Here is a 24,750-nt window from a genome sequence, read left to right on the forward strand (position 1 = left end):
CGGAGGGGTCTCCGGTTCTCTGAGGGCCAGGCGGCGGTGGCGTCCTCCTTGGGGGAGGGTCGGGCCGAGGCTTAGCCCGAGCCCGGTCCCGGTCCCGGGGGCTGCAGTCCCGCCGCTGCGTTTCTGCGGGGCGGTGCGGCCCCGAGGGTAAGCTGGCCCGGGCGAGCGCCAGGCGCGCCCGCGGGCCCCGGCGGAGGCGGCTGCTCTGGGGCTGGCGATGGCCCGCGGGGGCAGCAGCCCAGAGGCCCCCGCTCCGCGGTGCGGAGCGGTTCATTTCTGCGCGGGTGCATGCGCTCGTAACGCACGTGGCGGCTTTTAAATTAACAGCGAACCCGTGATTTTTGGCCTTGCAGGGTAAGCGAGGTTCTGGTGCGCTCGGGTAGCGCGGGGAGAGGCAGCGGCCAGCGGAGGGGGCCGGGGCTCGGCGCCGCTTCCCGGGCTGCCCGCCGGGGTACGCGAGACCGCCGCCGGCACGAATGACCTCCTTCGGGCGGCCAGGAGCTGCGGGCTGCGCCGGGCCCATGAAGAACAGGTGAGGCGCTTCGGAGAGCGAAGGACGGGCACCCGCGCTCTGCAGGCGAGGGCTCTGACAGCCGGGCGGGCTCTGCCGCCGCCGGGCCGGGGGCCTCCCGCGGCGGGGCCGGGCCGGGGGCTTCCCGGGGCCGTGCTTGTGCCCGCGCCCGTGCCCGCGCCCGCGCCGCGCGCTCTGGCGGCGCCGCCATCTTGCCCGTCTGTCTGTCCGGCGGCCCTTTGTCTGTCTGCGGCTCCCCGGCGCCGACAGCGGGACCGGGTAAGGCGGGCCGGGCCGCGGGCCGGGGCTGTGCGCCCGCGAGGGGCGGGCCGGATCCCGCCGTCCGCCTGAGGGGCGGCAGCGTCGGTGCCTCTGCCTGCGAGCGGCCGGGCCGGTCTGTCTGTCCGTCCGGGCTGTCGGGCTGGGTCCCTCGGTCGTCCGTCGGCGTCCTCGGGGCCCGGGCTGGGTTCCTCCGTCCGTCCCTCTGCCAGGGGCGCGGGGCCGGTTGTCTGTGTGTCCGTCCGCTTGCGGGCTGGCTCCCTCCTTCTGCCGCCTCCCGTGTGCTGGGACTGCCGGCTGGATCCCTCCGTCGGGGGAGGCTGACGGGATCCCGTGTCCATCTGTCTGAGGAGGGTGACAGGACTGCCGTGTCCGTCTCTCTGAGGAGGCTGACAGGATCCCTGTGTCCGTCTGTCAGGGGAGGCTGATAGGATCCCCGTGTCCATCTGAGGAGGCTGACGGGATCCCCGTGTCCGTCTGTCGGGGGCAGGCTGACAGGATCCTCGTGTCCGTCTGGCTCAGGAGGCTGACAGGATCCTCGTGTCCGTCTGTCGGGGGCAGGCTGACAGGATCCTCGTGTCCGTCTGTCTCAGGAGGCTGACGGGATCCTCGTGTCCGTCTGTCGGGGGCAGGCTGACAGGATCCCCATGTCCGTCTGTCTCAGGAGGCTGACGGGATCCTCGTGTCTGTCTGTCGGGGGCAGGCTGATGGGGTCCCCATGTCTGCCCATCGGGGGGAGGCTGATGGGATCCCCATGTCCGTCTGTTGGGGGGAGGCTGATGGAATCCCATGTCCATCTGTCTGAGGAGGGTGACGGGATCCCCGTGTCCATCTGTCTGAGGAGGGTGACGGATCCCCGTGTCCATCTGTCTGAGGAGGGTGACGGGATCCCCGTGTCTGAGGAGGGTGACGGGATGCCTGTGTCTGTCTGTGTGGGGGTAAATGGGTTCAGCTCCTCCTTTTGTCTGTCTGTCTGTCTGAGGGGACTGTTGGGATCCATTCCTTCCTCTGTCAGTCTGAGGACGAGGAGTCGATATTTCCCCCCTTGTAAAGTTTGAGGGGGTCGGTGTGTCCCCACCTGCGAGGGACACGGGGGCGCGTCCCTCCCCATGCGAGGTGGGCTGTGGGTGGTCCCTCCCCACGCGTGTGTCCCCTCCTGCCTGTCCCTGGCCCTGCCTGCCCAGGGAGGGCCGGGCAGCAGGGAGGGCGCAGCAGCCCCGCTCTTTCCCTCGCTGGTGCCCGTCTGCGAGGGTGGTGAGGTCGGTCCCTTTGAGGGGCGTCTCTCTGGGCCGAGCCCTGCCCCGGGCTGGCCACACCGTCCTGTCAGCTGCTGCCCCCCTGTCTGGAGCTGTGACCGTAGGGCAGCTGGTTCCCTTGTCTGCCTGGGCTGGGTTATCCGGTGCCCGATGCCAGCCTTCTGGGCATGGTGGGGCCTTGCGTCCCCTCAGTCTCTCCCTGGGTGTGGGCCAGAGGCAGGGCAGGTTTGACTGGGCTCTTGCCCTATCAGCCGTGGGAACGGACAGGAGGGAGAAGGGAGTTTGGACTGAGATTGCAGTCACTCTTGAAGTGGGGCGCTCAGCTTTTTGTATGCTGGGGACAGGATTGCTTATAACTTGGCTTGATAACTGGGTGGGACTGCCCATACACAGTGGTTTGTGAAATGCTTGTGAATCGTGTTGGATGCTGGCGCTGAATATGGCTGTGGTGATGCAGAACGAGCCCTGTAGGCAGAAGGGTGGGGAATGGCCCTGAGACAGTCGGCTGCGTTTGGCCAGAGGCCCAGGAGGTTCCAGTGGTGTGTGTGACAGGCTCTTCTCTTCTCAGGTGAGCCCTCTGCTGAGGGAACGAACACTCTGTGCTCCCAGGTCAGGGAAACATGTCCCGTCGGAAACAGACCACTCCTAACAAAGTTCACTGTGAGTATTATGTTACGTAGCATTGTGGGATCCTTGCCCTAGCTGGATTGTTGTGGAGTGAGACGGGGAGGAGGGGAGTGATGAAAAGGTACGGTTTGTGGGGGAATGGTCGCTACTCACGTTTCATCTTAGGGACTATAAGAAGAGAAACTGAGCTCTGTGCGTCAGGGGAGCTGGCTGTGTCCTGACATGGCAGGACAGGGATAGGCTTGAACAAACAACTAATGCTGTAAAGGTAGGTGTGTTTGTGCAGGGCCTGTAGCTGCGCTTTGCATTCACACTGTCACAAGTGCAAGTTAGTAGCCTAAGCAATGTGACTTTGGGGCTCTGGCCGATCTTGGGTAGCAAAGGAGGTTCTAGGCAAGGTGGTTTGAGTGTGTGGCTGAAAGGCAGGAAGCCCTGGGTTCTGATCTTTGCCCTGCCACAGACTCAACTGACTGGCCTTGGACATGTTACTTAAGCTCACTGTACCTCAGTTTCCTACCAGGTAATGTAAGTAAAGCCATTTGCTCTTTCCTTGCAGGGAATGGGCAGTGGCGAAGTAATTTACTGGACAGATAAACGCTATCTGTCTGATCATTCCTGAGCTGAGCTGATAGGACAGGTCTCTGTTTCTCCAGCACTGTCAAGACCCTGGCATGTGGTTGATAGTGAAAGGGCTGAAGATGCTGTACATCAGCACTTCTTGTGGGCAGGCTACAGCGAGATGTTAGTGGAGCTGGGAGACACGTATGGATGTTTGGCTGCAAAGGGGAAACTGCACATACATGGCTTTTGTTTGGCTGATTGCAGCGGAGGGAAGGTGGGGGGACTGAAGCTATGCCCTTGTACATACCCAGCTTTGTGGCTGGAGACACGTTTGGAATTTGGGCTGGAATGAGGAAAACAAATTTCCACTTCTGTGCACATGTGAAAGCAAGGCTGATGAGAGGGCCCTAGGTATTGCTGAGCTGTAGTAGCTGCAGGAGTATGGGACAGAGAGCTGAATGCTGCAGCCCTAACACTCCTCACTTTGCTGATGCTGCTGGCTTGCATGTCTCTGTGTGTTTCTCTGTGCTGCCTTTTTGTATGGATATGGCAACAGGACCCTATGCATGCTGTTCTCCGCACTAGGGGAAAATACATTTTGATATAGCCTAACACTTTGCACACTCAGTGAGTGTACTGGGGAGAATTACGTCTGTCTGGGACTTGAAAGTCCCATTGGCTGCTAGAGCGAGGCATGGGAAAGCTGACAAAGCTTTCCTTGGTGGCCAGCGTTAAGAGTCTTGAGGCGTGGCTTTGGCATCTGCACTGACTCGTGCTCTCCAATTCCTGCTTCTGGGCGCTGGGTTCAACAGTGGGCAGAGTACAGCTTTGATTTGCCTGATAGTACATTAGTGACTTTGGAATTGTCTTCCTTAGAGAAATTTGATATGTCCTGTGTTTTGTCCTATGATGCCAGTAACACATCTTGTGTCCACACACTTTTGCTTCTGAGAGTGCCTAGATATTACTGCTGCCGTTTAGATCAGACTTATATAAGGCATGCACTTACGCTGTCTCCCCTGGTGTAGAGTCATGGTCTCTCATGTATGGAAACCAAGGGGTACAACAGCTTTAATGGTGCAGGTAGAGTTTCCATGGTGTTTAGGTGGGCTGTTTTCTGCACTCCACCATGTAAGGGTTATGTTCTTCAGAAGCTTGTACTGTTATATACAAAACTATACATATTATGGAGTTCAGCTGTGCACTATTTTCACAGTGAACATTGCTTTTTTATCTGCAATACAAGTGATTGTATCTCCAGTTTTGGTCTCAGGGGAAGCTATCTGACAAACATGCTACCAGCGGGCATGAGGTTGAGGTTATGGCATCTGGAATGCCATAGAGAGGAATTCTGGGACCTGCTCACCTCCTTTACATGCGGTACATTGCTACAGAGCAGCTATTCAACAGGAGCCATCAGGAGCAGCGAGTAGGACCACAAGAAAATAAAGGGACTGAAAGATACAAGAAACATGTCAATGGTGATGTCTCCACCTTGGGATGGAAACTCTTGTCTCTCTTATGATGATCACCACCAAATTGTTGGGACTTCTCTGTCTACCTAGCCTGCTGTGTATCTGGAGGGCCCAGAAATGCCATGCAGTGCACTGACGAGGATAATCGGAGAGAGCATCAGCTCCAAGAACTGGGTGAGCCAGCAGAATGAGGAGTCAGGCTGAGACATAGCAGACACGTTACTGAGACTTCTTCACAGGGACTGAAGTGGTTGGGAGGAGAGGAATAAAAGGGACAGCAGGTATGCAGCTTTTTACGCAGTTGTCTGCAGCTGGGGTCTGATTTGGCAGGCCGTGGGGCTGGGGAAGTGCTTTTTGGATTTGCATAAATACCACTGTGAATATCTAACTGGACAAATTTGTGGGAGGACAGTGCCTACTTCTTCCTTGCATGGCCACTCCATGTTATCTTCCTTCTTGGATTCACTAGGGCAAGCAACAGCTGCAGATCTCCTCTCCTGGGCTTGCTCGGTGCCACCTCTTTCCAGGGTTACTTTCCAGGCTTGGCATGGCCCTCATTTAACCTTGCTCTCACAAGAACATGGTTTGCTCTCCTCACTTAGCACAGAATCGCTTTGTTTGGCATGCAGAGAGACCGACTGGGAAGTTGTGGGGTTACAAGTCAAAACAGTTTTAAATGGAAGTTGATGTGTAAGGAAATTCAAAATAATACAGAAACAACGATAAAAACTACTATTATCACAAAAGTCTCACTGTGCAGGATGGCCAGTCCTTCTACAGTTTTAATTGTAGTCATTTCCCCTTTGGCAGGGCTGCAGCACATAATTGGCTCTTAATCATTTAATTTTGTTTTGCCACGTGGTGCATGAAAAACTCTTAACACCTGACAAAGTGGTAACAAATAAAACTGTAATACCGGAATATACTTATTGCATTGCCCATTCCCCATTGAACTGAAAAATACAATGCAGTTACATTGTTCCTGTGGACATATCTTAATTGGTTCAATTTGGTCTTTATTTTCTCCCAGACTCTAAAGTACAAAAGTATAAAATCTCTCTAAGCAATTCATCTGATCTTGCATTCAAGCCCATCCATTGCTGCACTGTCACTCCACCAGTTATGGGCTACTCACTGTTCTTGTGCTTGCCAAAAATTCGCTGCAGGTGTAGCGTGCACTTTTATTTTCTCTCCCTGCTGTCCCATGAGCTGCTTGTCTTTCTATTGCTTGTACCCTTTGCAAGTGATGCTTATCGTAGAACTCTTGAGAACAGCTTTTGTTAGTGAAATTAATTCCCACTTCCTAGCTCTATTTATCACGGTCCCAATATCCCATTAATCCTCTACTTCCTTCCCTCTCCCTCTAACACACACGCATTCTGTGCTCTTCAGTGTTCCTTGAATTCTGCTGTCTATAATATTCCCAGATTGACGAGGAAGTATCTTGCGAGAAATAGCACCCAGCATTCAAAACCGAGCAGAAACGTTACTTGCATCAAAATCCTTGGTTCTTAAAGGGCTCTGTGGGCTGCCGTTGTTAACTCTTTCAATTGTGTTGTTTTTCATTTCAGTAACCACTACAGCAGTGTGGACAACCCAGAATAGCGATGGGGCAGGTGGACTAGATCCACAGTGGTGGAAAGACTTGCAAATTTCAGGTCCAGGAAAGGAACACAGAGAAGACCTACATGAACAGGGACTTTAAATTGATGTACAAGGAGGGAATAAAGTGGCTCATCTCTGAGACCTTTCTGTTTAGGAAGGAAGACAGGGGAATGATGCAGTTTCTTTTGATTTTGTGTTGTGGATTTTGGGGTGGGGGTTGTTTGTTTGTGTGTTTATTTTCCAGAGCACCTGGGAGTTATCCTGCATTCATACAGTTCAAGAAGGGAAGGGCTCAGGAAAAAAATCCTTTCTGGCTACCAAGTTGATACACCACCAGATCCTAGCAGTCATAACTGCCCCTGGTGCACAGTGCCACAGGGCTGCCCCCTACCTCCACAGCTGCTCCCCTGGCATCCCACTCATGTACAGGATTGTGGAGAGGAGAACTGGAATGCAAAGCAGAGGCATTTGTATGATCTTGCTTGCACTGTCCTATGTCTCTAGCTGTTTGTAAAACAAATACAGTGACTTGTTTTGGTGTTGTGGTCAGCCTGCAGCCCTGTTTGTATTTAATAAAGAAACTTCTGGAGAAGAGTCTGTGAATTCAATATCGAGCATACCATCCTTTACTGATAGCAGTGATCCTAAAGCTGTTGCCTGTCTTACTCCCTTTCCAAATGAATGTAAGTGTATTCAGAGTGGGGTGGAGGTGGGGATGTAAGTGTCTGTTTGTGAGCATGTGTGTGCAGAAACAATAAAAGTATAACCCTGTACCTATCAAAAATTAGAGCCCTAAAGCTTCACCAAAGTAGGACTCAGTCCATCCGTAGATGAACAGGACACTCTTCCCTAAGTTCTTTTGGAGACAATATTGGTTTAATACATAAGAAATTCTGTATAAGCTAAAGATAGTGTTTTTTAAAGTTTGTCTTTCCCACTCCCGTGATGCCTTTTAGATACAGGCTAGTGGAGAATGCACAAGATGTCATCTGCTAACAGCACTGGTTTGGTTAACAGTTTGCATTTCTGGCTGTAAGCTGATAGTTCTCTGCACTGCGCTGAATCAATGCTAACTTGGTTCTGGGTATGTTGTACAGAAAGGCCACTGGCAGACATGATCGCTCTCTTAGTTGTGGTGATTGATGCTAGCGTTACTGATAGGAGGAGTTCCCTCCTCAGTCACCTCATATAAAGATCACAGCTTTTAAAATCCCGCAGACTGTCTGCATAGTCTGTATATCTGAGCAGGAACCTACCTGCCATCAGACTCCAGGCTGCTGCTCAGTGGAAACGTAAGCCATCTGGAAGGGGAAAGGGGGAAGGAAACAAACCTGTAACTGCTTCCACTAGCAGCTGCAGGGGTGTTTGGGGATCCTGTTTTGTAACTCTGTCAGAGGTAGCACGTCTCCCACCGTAGTTTTACATCTGTCCTGTGTTCTGCAGGTTTCCTCATTTCACCATACTTTCTCTTTGTCTTGCAATGCTTTTTTGGTCTCTGGGCTTTCATCCCGGTGGTTTGTGGATATCTGCTTCTTGAGAGGCACTGTAGTTCTGTAGTGTCTGCTGCTCATACAGTCTGTATCTCAGTCCCACCAATGTGAGGTTGTGGTCCAGACATAAAAGCAGCACTCCAGGTTATGAAAACCATTCAGTGCTAGAATGGCTTCTGATGGGTGTACATGTGTCACAGCGGTCACAACGGTACCTGCTGCTTTCAGTGACAAATAGATTTAGAGTGCTCCTCAGCACCTCTCTTCAGCCCGCATGGATTGTGTTCTCAAGTCTTCTCTACAGAAACCTTTCCCACATTTCTGAAACAGAGTGATAAATATCTTCAAATGCTTTTGGAAACCTCCATGGGGATGTTGGGAACTAAAACTCTTCTCCCACACTCTCCGTGAAACTTCTGAAGGTCTTTGAAATCTTCCATAAATTGCTGCTTTTTAAAGCACTGCCGGAAATGGAGAGGTAAGCACCAGAAAGGCAGTGTGAGTATGAATATGGGGCAAAGCTGGCTGAAACGGTTTAGCGTGTGGGAATGTACCTGTCCTTGTAACAGGACCGGTGCGCTCTCAATGGGCCAAGAATTCAATTCCCTGGTTATACTGATGCCAGTTGTGGCCCTATACTAAAAGGTACAATTTTGTTCTGAAAGCTTTTGGTTTATGTGAAAAATGCACTGCGTCTTCCTTGGCATTTTTGCATTTATGCTTTGAGTGGTTCTTGAGAACTTACAACTCAGTTGATAAATTTAACCCAAAAGCTAGCCCGCTGGGAACTTCAGCACCTTGTCCCAAGCGCTCCCAGCTCATCCACTGAGAGAGGCAAATCACGACTACACCTGGAACAAAGTCAGTTGTTTGATTTAATATGAAAATTAATGGTTGCCTTTTATTGCTATTCTTTGGAACCAAAAGTTCTCCTTAGCAGGGATTACTGTAAGAAGTTTTCTTTTGGAGAAGCACAAATAATTGCCTTCTTTCAGTGTGTTTGCCACCTCCTATTGAGTCAAGGTACTAGTGATCAGTGTCTTTCAACCAAACAGACTGTAAGCTATGCTAAACAAGCATCTCCGCTTTCGGGGTTCATTCTCTTAGTTCTCTGTTTTGAGCATACGCAGTGTCACTGAGATTTATTTTAGCCAGAGCCACTCCTGGGCAAGGCAAGGTAGTGAAGCAAGTTATCCATCACGTAAGCAGGAGAACACCAGCTCGGAGCACAAACACCTTCTTGATGGGCAGCTTGTCCTCGGTCCTCCTGGGACAGAAGGTGGTGACAGAGCATGCCAAGGACAGCCCCTGGTTTTAGTATCACTGTGGAGAGCAGAAGAGATGCCAGGCACTCAGAGAGATACTATTTTTGTGCAATTTGCCTCTTATAGCAGGGAATAGGGCTTAATGATTTAGAAGAGCCATCTGCCTGATTTGGGATACTGTCACAGTCCCCGAGCGGTTTCCCCTCCGCCTAGACCTATAGCTGTGCTATAGCTCTCTTGGCAGATAGCTTGGTAGCAGAGAAAGCCACCTGGCTAATATGGCAGATATATGGGATATATATCACTTTTTCTTTTTTTGATATATCACTTTTATAGCGCTTTTTATATCACAGATATATCACGTCTTCTTTTTTTGTGGCTGGAGTGGCATATAAAGAGTATGCAGAGAGCAACCTGATGCTGGACATTTCCACTGGTGAGACTGTGCTAGACACAGGGACTGGGCTCACGTCAGCAGGTACAAGAGGCTGGTGTTGCAGGGTAGGCAAGCAGAGAGGTTACTTAAATGCTTTCTGAGAGGTGACTTCAGAGGTTCTGCACAGTGCAGGTGAGCAGTCCTACACCTGTTGTGTTTTTGGCAAGCCTTGGTGGTGAAAGAAGCGTGGCCAGCAGTCGAGGGAGGTGATTCTCCCCCTCTGCTCCTCTCTGGCAAGACCCCACCTGGAGTACCGCATCCAGCTCTGGGGCCACCAACATAAGAAGGACATGGACCTGTTGGAGCAAGTCCAGAGGAGGGCCACCAAGATGATCAGAGGGCTGGAGCAGCTCTCCTATGAAGACAGGCTGAGAGAGCTGGGGTTGTTCAGCCTAGAGAAGAGAAGGCTCTGGAGAGACCTTAGAGCAGCCTTCCAGTACCCAAAGGGGCCTACAAGCAAGCTGGAGAAGGACTTTTCACAAGGGCATGTAGTGATAGGACAAGGGGTAATGGCTTTAAACTGAAAGAGGGTAGATTTAGCTTAGATATAATGAAGAAATTCTTCCCTATGAGGGTGGTGCGGCACTGGCACAGGTTGCCCAGAGAAGTGGTGCATGTCCCATCCCTGGAAGTGTTCAAGGCCAGGCTGGATGGGGCTTTGAGCAACCTGGTCTAGTGGAAGGTGTCCTGCCCATGGCAGGGGGGTTGGCCTAGACGATCTTTAAGGTCCCTTCCAACCCAAACCATTCTGTGATTCTATGAAAGCAATGGAACGGCACCAGTCTGACTCTTTGTCCTTGTGGCTGCCAGGGGAGCAAGTCTTTGCAGGGCTGGAGGAGCAAGCCCGCCAAGCCATGATGAAAAACAACTTTCCTGGAGCTCTTGGGGACCAACGGCCAGCCATTCATCCACTGCAAGACCCCGACTCCAGCAGCAGTGAGTTCTGCCCCTTCCAATAATGGCAAGGTAGCGGACTGGGGAGACTCTGACAAGGGGTGAGGCTAGGTGCTGCACAGCTTGTGGGGGTCCTCTGAGGACCGTCTTACCCATCTCCTCCTCTGGGTTAGCCCTTGGCTCCTGTGCAGGACTTGGCATCAGCAAACAGCAAGAGCAGGGCTGCTCCCTAAGGGAAGGCAAGCCCAGAGCCAAGGGCCACCACAGCACAGACTGGGCAATGACCTCACCACTGGGATGCAGCCCCAGCTTACCAGCGCAGGGTGGTGACAGCAGTGGGTCCAGCTGATGGTCCAGGGATCGTCAAGCAAGGCAGGGTGCCAGGCCCAGGGACTCTACGGCACACTTCAGCCCCTGAAGTGCCCCAGCCTGAGTTTAAACGCAGCCCCTGCTCGGAGGGTGTGGGTAGAGGCCGCAGGCGATGCTGGTCAGGACAGCTGAGGCCTATGCCTGCCCTCGGGGTCCCGCACTTGGAATAACTGCTCTTCATTTTCCAGGTGGCAGTGATGATGAGGAAACCACCCAGGATGAAGTTTCTTCCCACACATCTGAGGAGGATGGCTCAATGGTGAAGGTGAAGAAAGAATTAGAGAACGCAGAACAACCTGTAGCTGGAACCCCACTGATGAGAGAAAATGAGGCAAGTGTGCACTGGCTCTGCACTCGCCTTAGCCTCCTAGGGAGAGAGAAGGGTACTGGCTAAACACCTCCTCTCCCCACCATGCTTTCTTATCTTTTTCTCCCTCCGACATCCTCCAAACAATGTCTCCTGGCAGGAGGAAAGGGTACGACGAGCTCTTGGGCTGCCAGGAACAGGAGATAGCAGGCACAAACTGCCATTCCCCTGGCTGGCCAAGATGGTCGTACAGAGTGTGCCCCTTCCTTCCGTTCTGGTGCCCTTCTCTGCCTGCCTCCCTCTTCCCTTCTGCTACGGAGCAGGCCTTGCCTACCAGAGCCACTGCGCTGGCAAGAGCCCGGGTGTGAGTGGAGGCCAAGAGGCCTCTGCCTGTTCTCCCCGAGACAGCAGGAGTTTTGCTCGGAGGCTACGTAAAGGAAGTTTTGGACTGCAAGAAGACAAACCAGCCCCAGCAGGACGGGGCACACAGCACCTGATCTGGTCAAGGCCTGCGTGCAGTGTTGACTAGATCCTAAGGGAGGGTGGGGTGGCTGTGTGGGGAGATGTGTGTGCCTTACACAAAGTGGCTTTTCCTCCCTGTAGGTGCCCGAGAGTTTGAATGCTGACCCTATGCTGGGACTGTCACAGTGCCCCCTCTGCCAGCTGGAGTGTGGAAGCAGAGAGCAGCTCATTGCTCACGTATACCAGGTAGGAGATGGTTCCAAACTGTGGGATATCTCTGGGATATCCAAACTGTGGGATATCTCAGCCCCCTTAAGTCCCAAATCCAGAAACAACCCAAAGCACAGGGTGGCTTTGTTCTGGTCTTTGCAGTCACAGAACTGAGCTTCTAGCTAGGATGTGATTGAAGTTTACAGCAGTAAACTGTGTCCAGATGGTGTCCTGGGGAAAGAATCAGCAAGGCACCGGTCTGCAGATCTGGAAAACGCAACTCTGTCCCAAGGCAGTCTCTGCAAGCAGTTGCAGGCTAAGATCAGGCAGTTCCTTCAGATGAAACATGGAAGCAATTTTAACATCATTCAGTGAGATAAGAAACCGTCCTCCTAATCACTCCGTTCTTTATTTTGTAGTTTTATCGCAGTTACTATCCTTGAAAACAGCTGTTCTTCCTCTGGAATGATTCCAGCATTGCAAGAAATCTGTGCTGGAATCTCACAGGTTTTGTTGTCAGTACTCTCTTCACAGCACATCAAAGTCTGTAAAAGAAGGAATGAAGCAGAACTGAATTGGCCACTTACCTGCACCAGCTGACTGTCTCCATCTAAGTGCTTCCTCACCAGCATGCTGCCTCCTGTTAGTCCAGTCATGCTTTGTCCAGCAACAGCAGCTCCTCAGATGCATTTCTGAAAACAAGGATCAAGTTCCAAACATTCCAAATGTTCTGGCCTTAATTGTTTCTCTTGCACTGGAGTGCAGCTGTAGAAAGGTTTCCTCCTTGCTGTTTGGCCTGTGACACCCCAAATGTCTTGAGCTTGGTCTAGGAGCTGTCAGACAGAGGTTTAGCAGTAAAGTGTTCCCATTCCAAGAGGCTGAACTGGACGGCTTGCCGTATCTGTTGAACGTGCCTCAGACTGGGAGCTGGGCAATTTGTAACTAACAACCCAGGGGTTGTTTTGCAGCACACTGCAGCTGTGGTGAGCGCCAAGAGCTACATGTGTCCTGTATGTGGCAGAGCCCTCAGCTCACCGGGATCCCTTGGGCGACATCTCCTGATCCACTCAGAGGACCAGCTGTCAAACTGTGCAGTGTGTGGAGCACGCTTCACCAGCCACGCCACATTCAACAGGTCAGGGTCACCCTGGCTAGTGAGTGGGCTAGGGTACCCATGTTAAAGATTAGGTGGGTTGCCTTAATGACGCAGCAATCACGGCTCTGGACCCACTAAGGTCTGTAGGAGAGTTGTGAACACACCCAGTGAGTGAGATTCCCTTGGTCCCTTCCTGCCTGCAGCTCTGCATCACCTGCTAAGACCTCCATGGGCTGTGCTGCTAAAAGGGTGTTCCTTAGCTCTGTGAAGAACTAGAACTGTGCAGACAGCACTGGGATCTCCAGTTACTGGAGAACAATCAGCTGCTTCCCTTGCCCAGCAATCCGTCAGAGTAGGTCTGTACTGCCCAGATGGGTTCATCATTTCCGGAGCAGGACTACAGGCAGAAACCAAAATGTTCCTTGTTTGTGTCCTGCCTGGTGGAAGATTATCCACTGACTAGTGGAATAGGGTTGAAAGGAGAAATCCAGAGATGATGGGGAGGAGCAGCTTGCTGGCTAATTCCTGCTCTTGCGCTCTTCCAACCCAGATACTGCTCTGGGCTAACCCACTTCCTACCCCTGGATATGATGTTGCTCCATTTTAGATATTCAGACATGTCTCTGGGCAGGAACGGTTTAGCAGAGGCCTCTGTCATGGGCTGTAGTAGGGGCAATGTTCACTGCAGCCCCCTGGGCAGTCTGAGATGGGGACTCTTCTGTCAGCACCAAGTCTCTGACTCTCTGCTCTTTCTGCTTTCCAGTGAGAAGCTGCCAGAGGTGCTCAGTGCAGATCGCCTGCCGGCACCACAGAGCGAGGGCTCCTCCAGTGTTGAGGGGAAAGACATTGCCTTTCACACCCCTGTGTATCCTGCAGGCATCCTCCTAGTGTGCAACAACTGTGCTGCTTATCGAAAGCTGCTGGAGGCCCAGACACCTGGCATGCGAAAGTGGGCGCTTCGTCGGCAGAACGAGCCCTTGGAAGTGCGGCTACAGCGTCTGGAGCGGGAGCGCACGGCCAAGAAGAGCCGGCGGGACAATGAGACACCTGAAGAACGGGAAGTGAGGCGTATGCGGGATCGAGAAGCTAAGCGCTTGCAGCGCATGCAAGAGACAGATGAACAGCGGGCGCGGCGGCTGCAGAGAGACCGGGAAGCCATGCGACTGAAACGCGCAAACGAGACCCCGGAGAAACGACAGGCCCGGCTCATCCGGGAGCGCGAGGCCAAGAGGCTCAAGCGGCGCCTGGAGAAAATGGACATGATGCTCCGGGCACAGTTCGGCCAGGACCCCTCTGCCATGGCCGCTTTGGCAGCCGAAATGAACTTTTTCCAGCTGCCAGTGAGCAATGCGGAGCTGGAGAGCCAGCTGCTGGGCAAAATGACCTTTGAGGAGCAGAGCAACAGTGCGCTGCATTAAGCTACAGCCAAGGACTGTGCCACCTCTGCTGCACCTGCCACAGGCGCACTAGCAGGCTTCTACGCTCAGGAGGCTGCTGTGGGTCCCTGGCTGACTCTCCCTGACAGATGGTTCCGGTTTTCTCCTCAACGCAGGAGGAGAACAGAGCTGAGAGATGTCTGCCAAAGTAGCCCTGGTGGGAGCAGATTCTGAGGATACAGTCTGCTCTGAGGGCCAAGTCACAGCCTGTGAACAGAGGGAAAATAAATTAATGTTCATGTTTATTTAGTCCCCTTCTTTACCTTTTGTGCTTCGTCCTGTTCTTGGACCCTTGCCCCATAGATGGGTTTGGGCTGCTGCAGTTCTGCTGTAGGTGAAAGCCTACCTCACTAAAAAGGGATTTTGTTTACTGCAGCATGAATTATGGAGGTGAGGACTTTGATAGTCCACAACTCCTCCAGGAGTAAATCCCTTGCAGTTTGTGCCCATAAAAAGGAAGCAAAGGAGGATGTTGTCTCCCTGGAAATGGCTGTGCACACCCTTTCTCTTAACACTATCATTATGTGCTTATTTGCAGTAGCATCCATGGAAAAACTAAGAGGAAACTGAGTTCCTGTTCTAAGATACACCATATAAACACTAACAGAAAGGCTGACTGAGGTAAGCAAACAGCAAACAAGTTTGCTGGTTTACTCACAAGTTAATTTTCACTTAAAACAGCATTTCAGGTTTGCAAGTGAAAGAGTTGATTGAATGGTAAACAATAAGGGTAGGTCAGCTCTCTCATACTGTATGGATTTACTTTCCCCTTTATTCAGCACTGGTGAGGCCACACCTGGAGTCCTGTGTCCAGTTCTGGGCTCCCCAGTGCAAGAGAGGCACAGACAGAGTGGAGAGAGTCCAACAGAGGGCCTCAAAGATGTTTAAGGGACCGGAGCATCTCTCCCGTGAGGAGAGGCTGGGAGAGCTGGGACGGTTCAGCCTAGAGAAGAGAAGGCTCGGGGGCATCTTACCAATGTGTATAAATACCTGAAGGGAGGGTGCAAAGCAAATGGAGCCAGGCTGTTTTCAGTGGGGCCCAGGGACAGGACAAGAGGCGATGGGCACAAACGGAAACACAGGGGCTTCCCTCTGAGCATCAGGAAACGCTTCCTTAGCGTGCAGTGACGGAGCACTGGCACGGGTTGTCCAGAGAGGCTGTGGAGTCTCCCACCTCAGAGAGACTCAAAAGACACGGTCCTGGGCAGCTGGCTGGAGCTGGCCCTGCTTGAGCAGGAGGGGCTGGACCAGACGACCTCCAGAGGTCCCTTCCCACCTCAACCCTTCTTTGACGTCATAGCAAGCTGAGCTTGTTCAACCATTCTAATACAGCCAAGTGCAACACCGCTCATCTAGGACCACTGATCACACTCCAGTTATTAATTCTCACAGTAAATTCCTCTGTGACCAACAGTGACTTCCAGTGGTCTCCACAGGTAACACTGTGGGGCGGGGGGACAGACCATTAGTAAACAGAACCACACAGGTAGAAAAAGAAGTTGCTTTTGCTTCCACACTCAGCAGCAAAACCAATGAGAGGAATGTGGAAAAGGGGTGAGCTGGGGAGGAGCCATGGACAGATACAATAACCGAGACTGGAAAAACCTGCCAGAGGGTTGGGAATTTAAGCCTTCTTTAGTTTATTCAAGAGGTAGCCAAGGCGAAATGTGATCATAGTCTGTACCTATATGAAAAGGTTCCCATTGCTAATAGAAATCATTATGAAACTGTGCAACTATGGAAATTAAATCTAGGCATGTTTAAACTGAAAAAGGCAAAACATTAGCACAGAAGGACTCATGGGGGGGGGGAGGGTAAAGGGGTGGTACACTCTCCATTATTTGGTTTCTTTAAGAACGAGCATCTAAAACTGCATCCTGTAGCTTTGTGCTTCCCAAATGTCAGCCCACCAAACACTGGTGTGCCACATGTCTATGTTTTGTCGCCTGAAGACCCCTACTGTGTTCATAGCATTTCCAGTTAAGGGCTGCAGTACAGTTACACGGTGGTCTGGGAGCTACTGTCTTCTCTCCGATTGCTGTTTCTCTGTGTTAAGTCAGAAATGGTGACCACAAGACTCCTTGATATCAGAAAAGTTAAAACAAGAAGCAAAACCTTTTGGCCAGACTACTTAGAAACCTGACTTTTCCCTCTTTTTTCAGTTAGAAAAACTTTTGATTGAAGTCCCTTAAAGCCCTAGTTAATGCTTACAATAGTTGCCTTCAAAGTGCATAATGTTGCATTTTTTTTCATGATAATGAACTAACCTCACAGACAGTCTTGTGTATGCTTGCTACAAAAAGCATTTAATCTTTTCAATACTACAATTTCCTCCACGTGCCACTGTAACATCTTGTTTCCTCACCTTACAGAAGCTGTTTTAACGTATCATTCATCACACAGAACTGACCCCAGGAGCCATCCTTGCCTGTCTCACTTTGGGAAAAGGCAGTATATCTGGAAAGGGTCTATTCAGTTCCACGTTACCTTGTTCGTATCCTCCTTTGTCCTCTGAACTGATCTCTCACTTTTATTCTTACCTCTGTCCACCTTCACACTCAAACCAGCAGCGTTTGCTTCTTGCAGTATTTGCTATTGCTCCATCATCTTGTGTGTTTTGCTTGGCCAGCAGAGATGTAGCTTCACTCTGCAAGCTGTAGCTGAAACTTTCCCTGCAGCGTCACTGGCACCTGATCATAATTCCAAAGGGTTCAAGAAAGAGACCACATAAAAGCAAAAGTATTTGAACACGGAATTATGGCTTACAATCCATCTGTCAGACAGCCTTTACCTTGCCCTTGTCACAAGTCTCCAGATCACTCTGTGTAGGACCAGAGAAGCCACATCCTAATGATCACTGATGCTACAGACGAGCAAAAAGTCTCAAACACCGAAGGAAAAGCTATTGGTTTATATATAGATATATATATATAGATATATACTGTGTTTACAGAGTCAACAAGTTAAATGCAATATTCATAAGAGCATTAACAATAAAAATACAATCTGTGTGTAGCCAAGTACAGACTTAAAATGGTAAAACAGGAAAAAGGATCTCACCAAAAGTACAAATATACAGTACAAATTGATTTATTTAAAACAGTTACAAAAAAAGCACAACAAAATAGAGATTATCCTTAGAATTATTAATGCTTTGTTAAAGATCAGGTAGGAGGAAAGGGGCAGGAACAAGGTCGGAGGGGAGCACCTGACTAGTTCTAAGGCTTTAGATACAATGCGGTCGGTTACATGTTAATACAGCCATTACATAACTGGGATTATAGTTGAGGGATCAGCACTTATCTACAAAGACCTCCTTGCCTCAGGGCAGCCCAGCCGGTTCCCCCAGTGCAACACGTCTGTTTCTCTGCTTTGCATGGGCAGACCCTCCCCTGGCGCTAAGGTGCCATGAAAGCGGAAAACGACTAGAATGTGCACGGGTGCTTTTGCAGGGTGGGGTGGCAGCAGCCTAGGAGGACATTAGGGGCAAGTCCTGTCCTCCATGGACAGATGTGAAGACCGTGGAAGGGCCTTGACCATCAGCATTTTAAGCCATACACGGAACACACCCTGGGCCAAACTCTGTACAGAATGTGCATTCGTAGCCATCTTAGCAGCTTCTGCAAAGTTTCAGGCCCTAAGGACAGCCTGAAAGACAAAGAGCAGTTGTGAGTGACGCTAGGGAAAGGCACATGTACTGCTGTGGGCAGGAACCAGCATTTGGGCTACTCAAGCTGCTGTAGTTTCTTTCACAATATTTTCTGAGTAACAAGGATTGTTAGTTCTCTACAGGGGAAAGTGACTTCAAGTGTGGGGTGGGGACGGGGGGGTCGGGGACACTTAATGTGAAAAGTGCATTATACTTGCGCACCTGCTGGAAAGGGCAGGCAGAGGGACCTCTGCAGCTTTCCTTCTTTCCAGACAGAGCTTCCTCTGCATAGTCTGGTAGTGATGAGCGCTCGTCGCCTGGAGCAAGTCTCACGTTCCTGGAGCAACAGTGTACGCATAGCCTAGAAACAGGCCTGGCCTCTGCTGGGCAGCTGACCCAAGGAATGTTTCATGAGATGGGACAGATGGCTACGGACACCCATTATTGCATCCTACAGACTCTTGCCACAGAGCGTGAGCTGGATAAGACCAAGGCCAGGTGGCCTCCTCCTCCGGGGAGGACAGACCACAGCTCTCCTCCCCTTCACAATAGCAGCAGGAAAACAGTATATTTCTCTGAGAAGCCTGTCACATCTCTGCCAGCAGAAAAGCCCAGATAACCATCTCATTCCACAATGTCTTCCTGGCTTTATCTCCTCCTTTCCCTGTAAACCTAAGGAACAAAAGCCTCCTCCATGGGCTCATTCGTAGCCTTTCTGCCTACAGCAGAGCCTGTCTCACACACTCCCTATCTCAGGAGAGCCTCGACGCTCAACACAACCACCACCACAGGTGCTGGGCAACACAGCCCAACCCAGTAAGGACAGATTCCAGTGATTACGAGTACTGCTAAGCTGGGCTAGAGGGCCGCCAGTGGCCCCCTCCTGCCCACCGCCTTTGGGGCAAGCAGCCAGGTGCCCAGATTCTTCATCTCAATGCCCTGCCATGAGATGCGCCCCAAACCGTTGCTTCCATAGAAGAGCTGGCAGCTGAAACATGCACGACAGTGGGACTGACAGGGGGTCTGGATAGAAGCACCGAGGTCAAATTCACCCTGGCCTGTTCCACGGAGCTCAGAACCGCGCTCACCAGATGCGCAGCGAGCCAAAGTCCAGGCCAGCGGCCAGGTAAACACCAGGGTGAGCACCTTCACAGCCCTTCAGCTGCCTACAGTACAAAGCTATTTTAGCCACACAGCATCTTGCCTCATACATCAGCGTCTGCCCTTTCAGACCACCGTTCAGTGCGGCTGAGATCTAGGAGTAGTAGTTACAGTAACACGCATGAGACAAGGCAGGCTCTCCAAGCCCTCTCCCTAAAAGACAGAGACTTCTGTGTTCAAAGGTGCACGTGAGGGGCTCTGCACTCTTCAGCTGCTCAGACATTCCCTCTATGCGTGCAACCAGCCCGTCTACATTCACACGCCATACGTATGCAAGATCCCTTTCTCAGCTGCCTGCCACAGCTCTGAATTCCTCTGCATGCACCATGCAAGGAACAGGCAGGAGAACCTGGGCTCCTCTGCCTTCTGCCTTTGGCCACAGACACCCTGGATATCCTGAGCATTAAGTACTAACCAACATTAATCGAGGTCTTTGTGTAGGAGTCCAATGAATAGCAACTGTGAAACACACAAGGTGATGAGGCCAGGCACCTGGGCCCAGACAGTACGTTTTACTGACAAATGGTGCCGTGAAAACAGCATCTGTTCCCACAGCTGCTGCATCCAAGGAGGCAGAATCTTCACATGACAGCATCACCATGACTTCATACATGTCAAATGCAGCTGATGAGATCGGAAGCAGCGTGTCATTTGGGGGAAGCTACATGTGATACAGGCAGCATCCTCATTCTGGAGAAACCCCCGTGAGGCACAAACACTGAAGGCATGGGTAGCGCATATCTCACCTAAGGCCTGAAAAGAAACTGTCCTCCTGGTGCAGGCATTCGAAAGGCAACAGAAACGGCTAGCAACGTGCTAGGAAAACAGGACTGACGGCCTGGGTGGAAGGGACATTCTGGAGACTCTCTGATTTGCCTAATAGCCAGGCAGAGCACCCCTCCGTCCCACAGTCAACTGGAGCCAAGCAATGACAGGACACATTCCTGGGGAGCGTGCAGAACAGCCCCGAGACCCCACCACTGCAAGCTGGCTGAAGGACAGCTACGCCGAGGAGAGGTGCCGACACACAAGCTGTTCAGGGAAAGAGAGCAGCAGTGCCCTAGCAGTCAGGCGTGCCTGACAGAAAACTTCAGGAAGATGAGAGAAGGGAGATGGAAAACGGTACGCTGAGCATCAGGAGCAGCATCAGGACTCTAGGGGGGACCTGCACGCTGAAAAGAAACCCTCTCAAAAGCCTGGTCCTAGCACAGAGATGGGCACCTTAATACAAGGAATACTTAACCCAAGTTAAGTCAGTGAAGACTCTTATCCTCAACATAATAGTGACTATTTTTTATTCTAGCTAAGCAGTTAGAGCTGGTGTCATAGCACACCATCAGAGAGGGCAAATTAGTGTAACTACAGGAGCCTTCACTTGAACGGAGTGTTATTACCATAACGAGGTATTAATATATATTTGTATTAAATCTCACCATGGAAAAGACTACTCTTGATTTTACCATGTTGTTCTACAGAGGAACTCCAAAGTGAAGCATCAGAAAAACTAACACAAAAACACCCCAAAATGCCCTATGATGCTGTGATATTTTTAGAGTCCCTATGTTAATCATAGAACTGTACTTAGCAGAAACTTTGTACCTTGCCTGCACATGCACAAACACTTGTCTCTTGTCTAGAGCTTTTTCAGGAAACTGCCTGCAGGGAAGAATTAGCCATCTGGAAAGTTTTCTGCTGATTTAATTAGAAAATAGTCTTGGTCTTCTCACAGAAAAAGGATGTGTTTCCATCCTTCCCTAGAGAACACTGAATATATTTTATCCTGGCTTTAAAAAAAAAACAAAAAAAAAAACCCAACCAAAAACCAAAATCCAAACAAACAAAAACCCCCAGCCCCATTCATCCATAGGCTAAGCCTCTGCAACAGCTATAAGCCCAAGAGATTTTTTTTTTTAAGTTATTAACATGGGAAGAAAGATTTGATTTGGTGGCAAATAAATGTCTTTTATAGCAGGAAACTGACGTCTCCCATCCCAACTCATGTCCCATCCCAAGTGCTCAAGTCCCCTATTCACCTACACCCAAAGCCATCCTTTTGGTCCTTCCTCTTGAATTTCTGCGATTCATTCAAATCTGTACATTCTTTGCAAGAAGAAAGAGCAGTTGGATTCAGTGGAAGAGACATTAAACAGAACCACCAGAGAAGCATCTCCGTCCTGCCCTCAAGAGCTCCATCGGTGAACGGTCCTTTTAAAGTGCATGTGTGAAGAAAAGGGATACTGGGAGTAGAGCCCCCTAAACTCCAGTGGGGACCCATCTCTCCCCACCATGAGAAAGGAGGAATAAAATCTTCAGCAATTTTATTTGCTACCTTAAGCCATGTCTGCCCTCCTCATCTCCCCACCTATGCTGAATGCTTAGACCCTGCCCTGCAGGGAATCAGTTATTCAGGGAGGTGTGAGAAAGCCCCAGCCTCCAACCTCTGGAATGCTCTCATCGCAAGCTCATGAGCACATCCCTGATCTCTACCCCAGCTCGCCTGTTGCTGCTCCCTGAGGCACTGGAGCCCTCTTGATTCCCCAAGAGGAACTGGTCAGCCACTGAACTGGAACAAATCCAGCCCTGCAGGGCAGAAAGCAGCCTTGCTGGTGAACCTGTCACAAAGTCTGTGCAATTTCTCCACCTGACGGTGAGGCTCACCTACAGGGGATGCCCTAGCTCACAGCCTCAAAAGGGATCACTTCCCTGCATTAGAACGCCCTTCAATAGACAGCTTGACCTCCTGGGGAATGAAAGAGGGACGGAGCAGAGAGGGCCGAGACTCCTCTGCCTGCACGCTGTATCTTTGGAAGCCTGGGGCTGTCCAGCTGTGCTGACTGCCAGTCTCAGGCTGAGAGGGTTCTGCATGAGAGCTCTGGACTGCGCTGTCCCTATCTGTGTGGCTCTTCCTTTCAGCAGCTCTGTCAGACGGTTGTCTGGACCCCTGAGCTGTTCTTTCAGATCTCTCCCTAGTAGATATCAACTGATCTGTGAGAGGGTAGTTAGCCTGAGAAGCGGAGTTGCCATTCATGCTCTGTAAACTGATTGATATGCAGACATCGCCCACTTGCAGCCTGTGACAGGGCAAAGCAAAGAGCTGAGCAGTCCGCCCTGGGCTACAGGAGGACCAACCCTGGCCATACACAAAGAAGGGATGCTCTGGGGGCACATCAATGCTCACTTTACTTTGTTGCTCCCCGACCACAAAATGCAGTGTGACAAGCCCAGGCCACTGGCTTTCCTGAATATCCACCACGGTGCTGGAGTCGATCTTCAGGCCCCCGCTCACCTCCGCACTGCGAACAAAGTCTTGAGTCTGCAGGTCCTCTACCCGCTTCAGCTCTCCTGTAGCCAGCTGGATGATGGCTCCCTTCATGAAGTGAGAGGGCAAGTGTGAGGAGCTGGGTGGCTGCAGCTGGGCCAGGTCCTTTTCAAGCACGCTTCCTCGAGCCTGTGCATCTGGGCTCCGCCTCACCAGGGTTTCTGAAGTGGAAGACCTGATGGGCTCGGGTCCAACGGGAACCAGGACTGGCTTGCCGTTGGCTATCACCATTCCTTTGGTTAATTGTCTTTGTCTAACCGGCTCTTCGGGGGACATCACGTACGGACTCCTGGACTGGCTTTTCTCGGCGGCGGCCCTGTCCGCTGGGTTCCTCAGCGCGTCCTTCGACTCCCCCTGCTGATCAGGGATATTATGGCAAGGGTTTAAAGGGCTCGGGTCATCTTTCCTCTGGGCGCCCAGAGTATGATAATCCTGAGATGCCAACACCCCCACCACCCTCTGAACCTCCAGATCAGTGTCTGGGGTGCTTCTGTGAGCTGGCACAGAGACCTCTGTTCCCAACGTCTGGTAACCCGAAAGGAGCTGTCCGTCGACCGCGCATCCCGCCGCAGCCCCTGGCAGACAGTCTTCAGCTTTACCGCTGGCAGAGTCCACAGCCTCGCTGGTCCTCCTCACCACGTTATGCTCCAGATGTCTCTGTCCACCATTGGCAGCAGCTACCTCTGAACTCAGCTGACTGTCTTGCTGAGGAGACTCTGGGCTTCCACCTGCCGTAGGTGTCTCATACGCTGAATACCCTGGTGGGAGGCGGGACATCTGATAATAAACAGGAATTCTACCTGGTGCAATATCTAACGGCTGGGTCCCAGCATGGTGCTGCATCTGGCCAGAAGGAGAGATTGCAGAAGCAGATTTGTTGAAGGTGTGGGTAGGAGAGGTAGTCGGGGGGGAAGGAGCGGCTTCTTCCGTGAAGAGAGAGGCATATGGCACAAAGTGGGGGACATGAGAGGCGGTGAGGTTGGTGGAAGGAGACAGGAGAGGACTAGGCAGGAAGCCAGGAGGGACAGCATAGGGCACCGTGTAATGCGAGCCGATGAACTGTAGGGATGCCGGAGGGATCTGCGCGTAGTGGATGGGAGGGTAGGGCACCCCCGGGTGCTGGATTATTGGCGAGGTCACGTTGAAGGCAGGGGGCAGGGGGCTCACGTTCACCACGGGGTGCAGACCCGTGGGGGAGAAGGTGGCGGGTGGCACTGCCACTTTGTAGAGCATCCCGTACTGGTCCACCGTCAGCCCCGCCACTGCTTCCGTGGCCTCGCCGGGGCCATAGCGCAGGGCCGCAGGACCCGGCCCGGCTGTCCGGGCCCACTCGGGGCCCTCGCCCGCGGCCTGGGCACCCCCCGCCCGTCCCGCCTCGGTGCCGGTGCTGGCGGCGGGAAGTTCCCGCTTCTTTGGCGGAAGGCACTCCTGGCTCCGCTCGTGGCCCGCTCTCATGGTGCCCCGCGGTGTCCCGGCAGCCCCGGCCGCGACGCTCGTTCATGGGGGCACCCGCAGGGGCTGCCACACGCTGGCTCCCGGATCCCCGCTGCCGGCCGCCGCCTCACCTGCGCCAGGAACAGAGGGAGCCGTGAGTCCCGGCCCCGCCAGCGAGCCGCCAAGGGCCCCGGGAGCGGAGGGAGCCCCCAAGCCGCAGGGGCAGCGGGGAGCCCCGAGCCCCGGCCCTGAGGACAAGCGAGGCGACGGCCCCCAGCCCTCGTCCGGGGCTCCGGCCCCGGGGACGGAGGGCGCCCGAGCCCGGCCGCCGGCCCCACCCCCGGCCCCCAGCCCCGGCCGCAGAGCCCCGGCCGCGCCGCGCCCCGCCCCGCCGAGCCCGAGGCGCCGCAGACGCGCCCCGCCTCCGCGGGCCCGCCCGGTGCCCGCCGCGGCCCGCGGCTCACCCGCCATCGCCCGGCTCCTCCTCCGCGACCCCCATCAGCCCCGGCGCCGCCCGCGGCCGCCTCCGGCCCGACCCCTCCCCGCGCCGCGGCGCAGGGCGATGACGCGCCGCCCCGCGCGGCGGAAGCGCCTCACCCGTCAGCAGGGGGCGTGGCGCCGCCGCGCCCCGGCTGGCGTCACGGGGCGCCGGCAGCGCCGGTTGTCGTGGCAACCAGCCGCGCCCGGCCGGGCCCGCCGCCGCCGCCGCCGCGCCCAGCGCCCGCCCCGCGGGGCCGCCCCAGGGCACCGGGCGGAGCCTTCGCCAGCGCCGCCGCCGGGCGGGGCTGCGGGGCCCTCGCGGCGGGGAACCGGCCGGGGAGGCCGCGGCGCGGAGCGGAGCGGCGGGACGCGCTCCCCGGGGGCAGGGCGTGCTGCCCGGCCGGCCGGCGGAGGGAGGCGCCGCCGGG

The 24,750-nt window shown here is 53.0% G+C and overlaps 2 protein-coding genes across 19 annotated transcripts; one reads left to right on the top strand and one right to left on the bottom strand.

Annotated features, from left to right (window-relative positions):
* The first annotated feature begins 104 nt into the window (after positions 1–104).
* ZNF821 (zinc finger protein 821) lies at positions 105–14,507 on the top strand. Of its 17 annotated transcripts, XM_075509315.1 has the most exons (7): positions 397–532; positions 2,615–2,706; positions 10,316–10,441; positions 10,957–11,099; positions 11,679–11,783; positions 12,716–12,882; positions 13,607–14,507. In XM_075509315.1, exons 2-7 carry the CDS (start codon positions 2,667–2,669, stop codon positions 14,259–14,261), a joined length of 1,236 nt encoding a protein of 411 aa, XP_075365430.1. In that variant the 5' UTR covers positions 397–532; positions 2,615–2,666; the 3' UTR covers positions 14,262–14,507. The 17 variants fall into 17 exon arrangements, 2 of the variants coding, with proteins under 2 accessions (XP_075365430.1, XP_075365429.1); XR_012776775.1 differs by lacking the exons at positions 10,316–10,441; positions 10,957–11,099; positions 11,679–11,783; positions 12,716–12,882; positions 13,607–14,507 and adding exons at positions 2,839–2,941; positions 4,496–4,990; positions 6,281–9,359 and having other exon boundaries at positions 491–532; XR_012776780.1 differs by lacking the exons at positions 10,316–10,441; positions 10,957–11,099; positions 11,679–11,783; positions 12,716–12,882; positions 13,607–14,507 and adding exons at positions 2,839–2,941; positions 4,508–4,990; positions 6,281–9,359 and having other exon boundaries at positions 491–532.
* Positions 14,508–17,192: 2,685 nt separating this feature from the next.
* Positions 17,193–24,426, bottom strand: ATXN1L (ataxin 1 like). 2 transcript variants are annotated; one of them, XR_012776788.1, is made up of 3 exons: positions 24,307–24,426; positions 18,151–23,973; positions 17,193–17,927 (listed from the first exon to the last, which is right to left on the bottom strand). XR_012776788.1 is itself a non-coding variant. In XM_075509317.1 (2 exons), the coding sequence occupies exon 2, from the start codon at positions 23,861–23,863 to the stop codon at positions 21,785–21,787; it is 2,079 nt and encodes a 692-aa protein (XP_075365432.1). In that variant the 5' UTR covers positions 23,864–23,973; positions 24,307–24,426; the 3' UTR covers positions 17,194–21,784. The 2 variants fall into 2 exon arrangements, 1 of the variants encoding a protein (XP_075365432.1); XM_075509317.1 differs by having other exon boundaries at positions 17,194–23,973.
* Positions 24,427–24,750: the final 324 nt, after the last annotated feature.

The sequence above is a fragment of the Mycteria americana genome, chromosome 8, assembly GCF_035582795.1.
Source record: "Mycteria americana isolate JAX WOST 10 ecotype Jacksonville Zoo and Gardens chromosome 8, USCA_MyAme_1.0, whole genome shotgun sequence".
NCBI classification, from domain to species: Eukaryota; Metazoa; Chordata; class Aves; order Ciconiiformes; family Ciconiidae; genus Mycteria; species Mycteria americana.

Excerpts from the sequence above, each read along its gene's own strand:
- ZNF821 (XM_075509314.1), top strand. The coding sequence starts at position 10,264 with ATGAAAGCAATGGAACGGCACCAGTCTGACTCTTTGTCCTTGTGGCTG. Across the intron at positions 11,784-12,715 it reads TCATTGCTCACGTATACCAG|CACACTGCAGCTGTGGTGAG; the intron begins GTAGGAGATGGT and ends GTTGTTTTGCAG. Across the intron at positions 12,883-13,606 it reads AGCCACGCCACATTCAACAG|TGAGAAGCTGCCAGAGGTGC; the intron begins GTCAGGGTCACC and ends TCTGCTTTCCAG.
- ATXN1L (XM_075509317.1), bottom strand. The coding sequence starts at position 23,863 with ATGAGAGCGGGCCACGAGCGGAGCCAGGAGTGCCTTCCGCCAAAGAAG.